Source organism: Syngnathus scovelli, chromosome 5, assembly GCF_024217435.2.
Source record: "Syngnathus scovelli strain Florida chromosome 5, RoL_Ssco_1.2, whole genome shotgun sequence".
Taxonomy (NCBI): Eukaryota; Metazoa; Chordata; class Actinopteri; order Syngnathiformes; family Syngnathidae; genus Syngnathus; species Syngnathus scovelli.
Window position 1 is genome coordinate 6,427,125 of NC_090851.1, and position 10,880 is coordinate 6,438,004.

Below are 10,880 nucleotides of genomic sequence, written 5' to 3' on the forward strand. Positions count from 1 at the left end.
TTACCTGATGCTCCAACTACATCTGGTTAGTTTCTCCTATCTGCTGTTTAATCACTGTTAAATAACTTCCGATGAAGCAGGAAATTTACTCTCCCAATCAGGAAATGGATGTCTGTTAGTGTAATGACTTTTCTGGTAAATTAGTGTTCAGTGGAGCTAATGGTCGCCACAGCAACACTCCATCGTCACTATATTTTATATCTGCTTTTGACGTTTATTGCAGAAACCGTCCAGCAGTGGAAGAAGACGACTCCAGCAGTGGCAACAGTGACCCACAATCAAAGGTAAAGACTCAGAAATAGTTTGACTTGTCTGTGTTGGAGGTATTTGACACAAGTTCGATAGCGCAACCTAGTGGTCAGGAAGTGCAGTGGCGCCACTTGCTTTCCTGTCTGCATTTATTTGCTCTCTGTGAACGGAAAAATACTGACGTTATTATGACGTAGTCTGAGGCCGGTTTGAAATGTGATTAGTTGAACAAACAGACACATTGCTATTAATGTTCAGCACTACTGACTCTGAAGCCATGACAGCATATTTGGCCAAAGGTCAACTGACTATTTTTTTAAATCTCTTCTGCGATTAAATCCATTATTTAATTTTTTTTCTAAATAATGAGCTACACATTTGTCAGTTTGAGTTTAACTCGTTTTGATGTCCTGTCATAGTTTCAAACCAAACCGATTTGCCTTCCAAGAAAAAACACAAGCCTCACAGTGGTCTGTCTGGTCTGGTCAACAAATGAGTGCTTGAATGATGAACGTGTCCGTCCTTGGGCAGAGAACAAGTCAAATAGTGCGATTTGAAGGAGGTTACTCTATGAAGAGCATGATCAGGATTATAAATCGGGGTTATTTGCTCTCCTTTAATACTGGTCTGTGGATAATATGCTTATTGGAAAGACAAGGAGCGCCTCCTGCTGGCTATGGTGCCTCACTGCCTCCCCTGCTTCAAATGCAGAGTCACTATGCAGTGACATTCAGACGTCATAAATTTAAAGGTGAATTTTTTTTGTATGGCACTCATCCTGGAGCTTATTAGCATATACAGGTATTATTGCTATAGTCACATCCCAAGACTTGAGAGCCTTTTTTATTTTTTTTTTGCAAATATGTGCCAGTCTTTATACCCTGTGTACCTGCAATGAGTGTTGGAGTTAAGAGTGAGCCAGACACTCAACAGGCCCACTCACCCAAACATCTCTGAATAGAAAATGTAGAGTGGACTATGTGTTCCATAAATAAAACACATTGCTCTACTTTACAATCTGGGTCAGCCGGTGCACACTTTGCTCAATCTTCAGATGGTACATCTGTTGTGTTTGCTTTTTTATCTTGTACCTCTTCTGTCTCAAGAGATGCTTGCTCTTGTATGTTGATAGCTGTCGGGCACATTTTAAATGTTAATTGCTCCAAATAATCCAGAGAAAGGTTGCAAGGCGGTCATCTCTATTGTTTGGGATCGTGACTATTTGTTGGATTGGGTTGGACAAGGTGACAGAGTCCTGTCTGAAAGGGCAATAAATATTTGATGGCGACGCGGCTCGCTCTGTTTGCTGTCTCCTATCTGTTTCAACCAAGATTAACATTTGTCTCTGTCTGATTACATTGTGAATTGACATCATTTGCGTCAGCGTTTGCTACAACTATCACAGGGAATGCAAATATGAAAGATTAGCACATGCCACAATGTCGTATTTTAAAATAAACTTTTGAAATAAACTCACTCTGTCAGGTATGTCGACGTGGTCGTTTTTCTCGCTGGATGATAACTACTATACATGTACTACTTTTGGAGTTTTATGAGCTTAACATGTCTTGAAACTAACTAGTGGAATTGATGGCGTGGTAATTAAGGCCTCAAGTGAAAAATGTCTCTTAAGTTTCATTAGTGTACGTGAATAAAACATTTTATCATTAAAAATGCAATATTTCCCATGAATTGTTTTTTGACTGAATAAAAGACCCTCACGGATTAATGAATTTACCCGTGACACGTGACTCCATTAACAGAAACGTGACCTTTTTTTTAACATGATGTACATCAAAATCATCTTATTTCCCCTTGTCTGTGTGCGTCTCAGTGTTTTGCAGTTCGCTCTCTGGGATGGGTGGAAATGGCCGAGGAGGACTTGGCCCCTGGCAAGAGCAGCGTGGCTGTAAACAACTGCATACGACAGCTGTCCTACTCTAAAAACGACATCCGAGACACGGTCGGCATCTGGGGCGAGGTGAGGGAGCTTGTCAAATGTTTTGTGGCACTTTTATATCCATCCACATTGAGAGCCAGACAAATGAAGTGACGTAATGTAAAGAAGGTCTTCCTCCATCCAGGTCCTGTAGCTGCCACTGCTTGTAAACGCTTATACTGTATGCCTTATAAATGTGTGTGTTCATGTGCGTAGGGGAAGGACATGTACCTCTTGCTGGAGAATAATATGTTGAACCTGGTGGACCCGATGGACCGCAGTGTCCTTCACTCTCAGCCAATCGCCAGTATCCGCGTCTGGGGTGTTGGCCGCGATAATGGCAGGTAGGTTACCGTGGCAACACCAGAGCAACCTATAGCAGACCCATGCTCTAATATTTTCTAATACCGTGTTTTCCTAGTGGTGTTCTTTTGTTGCATGTTTTCTCAAGGTTTTAGTACTTTAACTAATAAAGCAAGCTCAGCAAATAATTGACATAGGGACTTGATGAAAATTCGTTTCGTTATGACAAAGCGTTGTGTGAAAGGAAAGGCGGAATTACCGTTTTAATTATTTATGACAGAAAGACACCACAGACCAGCTGCCCTTCCTTCACTTTCACCTCTTTGTTCATTGCTGGCAGAAGATGCCCACTAGAGGGTGCTGTGTCCCACAGGAAGACACTAACTGTATTTGACAATCTGCCAATTAATTCAGTAATAAAAAGGGATGTAGAAAATAAAGGACAATAACAGAGGGCAGCTTTGTGTAGCAAAGATTTGAGGGTATTTCGCAGGCCAAAGGTCCTGACCTCAGAATTGATTTGATTTATGTGGCCAACTTGTTAAACGACATCAAAATAGCACATTTCTTTTATCTTTTTGCATTGATTTGTGGTTTGGAAAATACTGTACAATGCTTTCCATGAAAAAACTAATGTTTGTGCGTACCATAAATATTGTTATCCTACTAAAGGAAAGCAATGTATGAATTTGAATAATGTACCAAATTCCCAGAACCAAAGACATGCAAAGTGATGTTTAAACACATCAAAACTCTTAAAACAGTTTGCATTTAAAAGAAAAACAAACAATAACTTAAATAAAATATTATTAAATTGACACAAATTGTATTTTGCAATTTAAAAAAAAGGGCTGACAAACTTTAACTTTTAATGTGTTTGTTTTGAACTACGATAAGAATATAATATGGTCTCTCACGGTTCCTGACCATTTTTAGAGAACTACTCCCTCACATGGGGGCAAAAATCCAGTGCAGATGCTCAGATTGAGCAATAGCTCAAAAGATTTAATTCACAAATTTTGGCAGCCAGCCATTTTCCCCAATTTATAACTGATTAATTTGTGCATTGCCGTTACAGTAAAAAAAGGCACTGGGGTTTTCATGCCGTCATGGCAACATTGCCACCACACTCACACGACTGCAGAGGACACACATACACACACATTCTAACACACGCACACACACACAATTCAAAGGCGTGAGAAAAATCGACCTTGTGCTCCGCATGTTCTTAACCTTTACTTGTAGAATTCTTATTTGGAGAAGTGATAGCATCTCAGTCAACTGCATCAGAGGGAGGAGGAAGAGGCGGCTCAGAAGGGAAAGATAGGGGAGGGGGTTGACTAAAGAAAGGGAGAGGGGGATGAGGCTGAAAGGGGGGGCAGGTCTTCTTTACTACTCACTGGGTCTGCAGCATCCAGACACTCATAAGCAGAGCATCTCAAAGATTTCTTCCTAAAACTGGGGAACAAAACCACTGTGAGTATTCTTACCTGCATTCTTGTTTTTTATTTTATAAAATAGTAGTAGGGGCCAAAATGAGCAGACCAGATGGAGAGTTACTGTGCATGTAGGTCTTTTTATTCTTACAAGAACTTGTACTCAATGAGGTCTGTTGCTATGAGAGATACAAAATGCAAACCATTACGGTTGTAAATATTTTATTTTCATTCAAAACAAAGTGTGCGTTCTCTGTATCAGCTGCCACTCCTCCCACGCACCGCGAAACTCATTCTCGCAATAGAAATGACCCTTGACATTTTTAGGAGCATTGGCATGAGATGCTGGGACTGTATTGGATATTAGACACCTGAGTGATTCAAGTGAACCTTGTCTTTGTCTATGTTCTCCTCTCCCGACTCAGCTCTTCTACATTTATATAAATGGGCTTGCATCAATAGCTCCCTTTGGCACCATTCTTCCTTCTCACTGAACAACTTTATTCCAGAGGATTTTCATGTTTTGCTTGTAAATTTCTGCGATTGATTTTTCCTCTAATGATGTGTTTTCACAGGCTCTGATTTATTTCTAGTTCACTGGGTTTGCGTGTTCACAACTTTAGGATTTTTTAAAAAAAAAAAAAATTTTTTTTTTTTTTTACAATGAGTTTCCAGGGTGCTAGCACACATGGATAGTACATGTAAAGATGCAATAAAGGAAACATTAAAAAAAAGTGTTAAATTAAACAACTAAATAAATACTTTCCTTCACTTCACTGGTTTCTTTTATATCAAACAAATTGTTTTAGGTTATTCACCTGACATGTTTCGGCGGTTTCTTCCGCCTTCATGAAGGAAAAACAAAATGAACTTAGTACAATTAAATACTTTCCTTGTTTGACTACTTTTATAAACAAAAACCTCTGAGCAGTCCTCGCCCCAGCTTGACCCATGTTGTCATGGTAACAGAAGCCATGCAATGCATTCGCCCCATAGCCAAGAAGTTTCAACAAGTATCATTATTTATCAGATGTTATTCATTCTTTTTCATTTTTGTCTTTATGCGAGAATAACTGGCGACTTATTATTAAGACATCATATAAAATAAAAGTATACCCTATAAAAGTTAGTTTGAAAAAGAAGTTTAAAAGATATGAACTAAATGTGATCAAGGTCAGAACCTGCTATAAAGTTGCATGTGTTCAAACTTTGTCATCAACTATTTTAAGATTCAAATGTGCCGTTAACATCTGGATGCTTTTTGTCTGTCAGCTCTCATGATGATTAGTAATTTAAAAACTCTTTATCTTCTACTAACCTTTTCACTTTCCCTCCCGGCTTCCGTGGATACAGAGAGAGGTAATCGCATTCCTCTTCTCTTCTTTTGCATCTCAATATCATCTTTGTCATTTCTTATTGTTTCATTTCCTCTGCGCCTCTTCAAAATGACTGTGTATGAAACAAACACATTGTAGACATCAAGGAAATGAGGGTGACCCCCTTGTGTCCTTTATTGCCTACAAGCATGTTTTTGCCGTATGGACACAGACAGAGAGGAATGAAAAGATCATCCCCGAGGAGCCAGACTCTTTCTGCTTGTTAACGGGCAGATTGGTGTTTCCGCTGTCGTCAAACGAACTGAGAAAACAAAAGAAAACCTCCAAGGAGGTTATTGCAGTGTAGCCTTCTTGAGTAAATGTCTTGGCATGTTTGTGAATTTCATGCTGTTTTTTTCTCAGTAGTGGTCCAATTCCTTTCTCGCTCCTTCCTGTTGCCTTATGATCATGTATTCCATCTTTTCAGTTCTGCCGTCTTACTTTATTCATCTCGCTCACGTCATGCTGCGTTATCGATCTTTACCTGGGTGGTGTGTTTGTGTAATTTTCAGATCAACAACAGTCAATAAAAAAGCAAAAGCATTACAACCTTTTTTTTTTTTTTTTATCAATACTTAGGCCTACTATGCGGTTGTATTTTGATGTTTTGATGGTAATACTTGGTGTGGTGGCATTTTGTGTAAAAAATTGCAAACTACTAACTTAGAAACTGGATTGTGACCCAAGCCCTCTCTTAGATCCTTTGACATCAATATAATTCAAAATCTTTTAGAAGGCCTTCCTAGATGAATGGAAGCACTTAGAACTCAAGTGGAAGAAATTCAATTCATCATTCATTTTTGCCTCCTGTGCGTGTGATATGTTTCTTGTTTGACTGGCGCTCACAAAATTACTGTACTATTTGCTTCACAGGGATTTTGCATACGTGGCACGAGATAAAAATACAAGGATCCTAAAATGTCATGTGTTCCGCTGTGACACGCCTGCCAAAGCTATTGCCACCAGCCTCCATGAGATCTGCTCCCGGGTAAGACGAGGCATATCTTTTTTTATTCTCTTTAATTCTGTAGAATACCAGCTGAACATTTATATGATTTTTTCATATATATAATAAAAAGATTAAGAAAGTACTGCATTCACCCTCCTCACCATTTCTTCACCACATCCCTCAACCACATTCAGATTATGACGGAGCGAAAGAATGCCAAAGCGATGGCAGGAGGCTCTCTCCATGACCGGATTCAGGCGGGACTAGATCTCCCTTTACAAGGTTGGCACCTCACCATTTAAAATGCAATTCAAACCAAGCAAATTATTCAAATACTATTTAATTATCTTTTCTTTTGGGCAGAATTCCCCACACCAAAGACTGAGTTGGTTCAAAAGTTTCAGGTGCTCTACCTCGGAATGATGCCTGTTGCCAGACCCATAGGTAGGTGGTTATCCAACCCATAATAAATAACTGTATTTAAAAAAAAAATGATAATGGGAAAATTTGGAGAACAGGACAAATATTAAGAGTTAGTTTGTATTTGTACCAAAAATGTGACTTATGCTTCTCATCACAGGCATGGACATCCTAAATGGCGCAATAAGTAGTTTAGTTGGTTCTTCCAACAAAGAGGACTGGACTCCAGTGGCCCTCAATGTGGCCGATGCCACAGTCACCATCAGCAAAGACAAGGTCAGTTGCTCGTCTAATGAAAATTGAACAGCACCGCACATTAAAACAGCTTTAGTCATAAAAAAAAAAAAAAAAAGATTATGGATTTAAGCCGTAACACCCAAAGCTCATCTGCTCCAGTGGTCCGATTTATTAAGAGGTCACCTTTTTTTTTTTTCTTTTTGAAAAAACGTGACTATTGACAACATCTCGCAACCAGGATGAAGAGGAAGTGCTGGTGGAGTGCCGTGTACGTTTCCTGTCATTCATGGGCGTGGGACACGACGTGCGTACATTCGCCTTCATCATGGACGCCGGAGGGCATCGCTTCGACTGTCATGTCTTCTGGTGCGAACCCAACGCCGGAAGTGTGTCTGAGGCTGTTCAGGCTGCTTGTATGGTAAGTTGTTGAAGATTCTCCGGGTATTGGGGAATTTGTGGCTCTCATGACAAAACGGATTAATGGGTTCTTCCCTGATCAGCATACTACCCCAACAAGTAATAAAATAGTTGTTCCGGAACATCAATGAAAAAAACTAGCTGCTTTCTCCCCAGGTGCCACGTTGGCATTTTTACATATTCTTTCCAAGCTTGCTGCCCTGTGAAAAATGTACCAATGCACAATGAGTCTGTTGAAGTCAAATTCCAAATTTTCTCTTTTCCAAGTTAATGTCAGGTAAGATTAACAGTTTTGTGGCAACCTTTTGTTAAAAGGAGCTGTTGCAATTGCATACTTCAGACATAGCCATGCCCCACTTTTGTGAGTTGGGTCTGAAAGAGACGGCGGGCTTTATGCCTCTCATGCACCAATTTGCTGCGTGAAAGTGGCTTATGCTGAAAATGGGAAGATAAAAAGTTATCTGCCTTGTAGGGCTATTACTACATTCGATTTATAAAAAGAAAATGGAAGGGCTGCATTCGGGGTATTATGTGTGCACTCAAGTCAGGAGTGATGAATTACTTTAGATGCAAAGCACGAAAAAATGCAGCCGCCCTTGAAATAAGTTACAGACTTTGTTGATTTGTAATTAAGAGACATAAAAGACGTTTGGAATCTCCCTACATCCAAGTTTCATGTAAAAAAAATAATTTAAAAGAAAATATAACATTCAGGGAGGAACTAAATTATCTATTTCACTCCCAGGACATTTGACATATTATGTAGATGATGATGATGATTAGTAGTTTGGCTAGGGTGGCAGGGTGGGATGAAAGTACATATATACTTTTTAAATTGGTTTACTAATTTGAAGACGTTGCATGAATAAAAAGTGTGTCTTAAGGAAGTTCTGAAGGAAAAAGGAGGTCAGGAAGGTAGACATGCCAAATGTGGGTCAGAAGAGGAATTAAGGCAGAAAAGAGGTCAAAAAGAAAGGAAAAAAGGTCTAGCAAATAATGGACGCAAGGGATGTTTCAGGGATGCAAAATAAAAAGCAAAACCAAAGAAGAAAGGCAGGAAAAGAACCTGGGAAAAAAAATTAAATGGACACCCTCCATGACATTTAACTGTGTGTCTATATTTACAGTTTTTTATGTGCTCGAGGTTACAAACATCTGACCCTAAAATATATTACTTCCATGCACACTGAGATATTACACACTCAGAACAGGCACACACACACGTGCGCACTCACACTGGTCAACTAATTCACAATGACACGAGTCATCAGTCAGTGTTATTGATCAGCTTCCCCTTTAACACACACATACACACTCGCTGGGCTGCGCTCTGCTGTCATATACACTCCATTTGATTGACCCCTCCCCCTCCCCTTCCTCTCAGCTGCGGTATCAGAAGTGCTTGGTGGCGCGGCCGCTTTCCCAGAAGGCCTGCGGCTCGTCACCGCCGGGCGACTCTGTGTCCCGCCGGGTCTCGACCAGCGTCAAGCGGGGCGTCCTCTCCCTCATCGACACCCTCAAACAGAAGCGACCCGTCACAGAGTTACCGCAGTGACCGGGAAAGCACCGAGCGCTACCGACTTCCCCGGCCTTACCCTGCACCCGGTCACCATGGTAACTAACTACCCGCATCGCTGCAGAAAGTACCATGGATTCCTGTAACCATGGTAACACAGCTAAGACCCTCCGGAGTTTGGTCATGTCCCCCCCCCGCCAAAAGCAAACCCCAAGACTCAATCATGCTCATCAGTGGGAGCGTATTTTCAATGTGAGACGGCAAATTGTGAACAGTGTACATAGAAGCGCCTCGCATCCCCCTCAGGACGGGGCAAGAAAGACGCCACGGCGTCGATTAGCCGTCGTTATTGCACGTGGTGCAGCATGACCTCGCACACTCGGCCAAGCTTGTTTACACCCACCTCGTCAGCGTTTGATATCGCGTCACCGATAGACATCAGTTCCACGTAGACATCACCTCGAGCACTGAATTATACGTCGCCGCCGATTTGGGTGTGGAAAGAGTTGTAGAGATGCAGTTATACTCTTTCATGCTAAATAAAATGTCAGATTAACTGATGGGATAATGGATTCTAAAAATATTTGATTACTATCAAATATCTATCTGTCTGCCTCATCCAATATGGCGAAAGCAAAGATTTTTCGTAGAATCGAGTCAACCTGCTACAGGCGCTGTCTATGTACTTATGTCTATGGTGTCCCCCCTTGCTCTCACACCTAACAGGCCGAAGACTGTAAAATGCGCTGGTTAAGGAAGTATGACCATGATGGCTCCAATGAACGAGGACGTGATTTAAAAAAAAAAAAAAAACATACGTTCCTCGACATGATCCCGCATGAAACTTCCTTTCCTAAACAAATATTACACTAGAGGCAATACCAGTACACCACTGCTGCTTTTACATACTGAAGGAGTCCGAAAAGACAGATAAACGGCCAGACGGTCAAAAAACAAAAAAACGAGCGGTGACTTGTCACCCGAATCGTCCCCTCACATACTCGCCACTCGGATGATGATGGATGATAGCCATAATGGTGGAGGACGCACGAGACTGAGTGGGGTGACAGAGAGACTGCTGCTTTCGCACCCGGCAAACGTGGGCTTGCTACTGCTGCTGGAAGACGTGCTGCTCAGTGTCAGGACCCCGGCAATGTGCTTTTATACTTGTTGCTGTCATTTTATTCATATTGTGAGAAGGAAAAAGAAAAAAGCAAATCCCACTTTTTTTTTTTATTAAGTGTTTTGACTTAGGCCATGCAACACACGCTATGAGAAATGAGCACATTCTTACCATTGCCATTTTTTTTTTTGTCTGATTGAAATGTGAACGGGTTGTCAAATGTATGTACATAGTCTCCATGTAAGGTAACATTTGCCATTTATTGTTGTCATAAGCTATTCCTTTCATTTTGAATGCCTTATTTTATTTTATTGATTGCCTTTTATTTCTTTTTTTTTTTTTTAAGAACTTACCAAATGGCCAAAGTGTAAAATATAACTTGTAGATAAGAAAATGAGGAAAGCAAATAATGACTTTTTGGTCACAGTTGTCAATTAAGTTGACGCCTGATAAGCGATTATCTATGCATTCTTTTCATGGCAAGATTCATTACAAGGCCTTGCATGCCCCAGGACGACCGAGAGAAGACTGTATGTACTGAACAGAAATATTTTTATTTTATTTATTCTATTTTATAAAGGTATATACTGATTTTATTCATGGAGGCTGGTGAAGTCTCACTTTGACTTATTGTTTCAGTGCTCGCAACGCTCCAACAGGCTCCGCTTTGCAGTAAGAAAAAAAAAAAAAAGTGCAACTATTAACCAAGAGCTGGAAGTTCTCTGCTGGGGAAGGAGGAGGCTGCAGAGAACTCCCAGTGTCTCAAACAATAACAACAACACACACTCCATTTCCTGCCAATGGATGTGTAGGCTCCTGTTTGCTGCTCACCGATTTGTACACATTATCAATGTAACCAATTGTGAGAATAAACAGCATCTTAAAATGGACTCATCTGTCTGCATCTGATCT

At 40.6% G+C, this 10,880-nt stretch overlaps 1 protein-coding gene across 6 annotated transcripts in view; it reads left to right on the forward strand.

Annotated features, from left to right (window-relative positions):
• Positions 1-10,880, forward strand: part of apbb2b (amyloid beta (A4) precursor protein-binding, family B, member 2b) — a 35,974-nt gene that overhangs the window by 24,471 nt on the left and 623 nt on the right. For 3 of the 6 annotated variants that reach the window (XM_049721472.1, XM_049721473.1, XM_049721475.2), the window contains 9 exons: positions 224-284; positions 2,084-2,230; positions 2,405-2,532; positions 6,180-6,294; positions 6,450-6,537; positions 6,619-6,699; positions 6,836-6,951; positions 7,151-7,330; positions 8,714-10,858. In XM_049721472.1, coding sequence (XP_049577429.1) covers positions 224-284; positions 2,084-2,230; positions 2,405-2,532; positions 6,180-6,294; positions 6,450-6,537; positions 6,619-6,699; positions 6,836-6,951; positions 7,151-7,330; positions 8,714-8,884 — 1,087 coding nt within the window. In that variant the 3' untranslated portion in view covers positions 8,885-10,858. Of the gene's footprint in view, positions 1-223; positions 285-2,083; positions 2,231-2,404; positions 2,533-2,575; positions 3,971-4,847; positions 5,290-6,179; positions 6,295-6,449; positions 6,538-6,618; positions 6,700-6,835; positions 6,952-7,150; positions 7,331-8,713; positions 10,859-10,880 lie in introns of those variants that run through there. The other 3 variants (XM_049721474.2, XM_049721476.2, XM_049721477.2) reach the window with 3 other exon arrangements.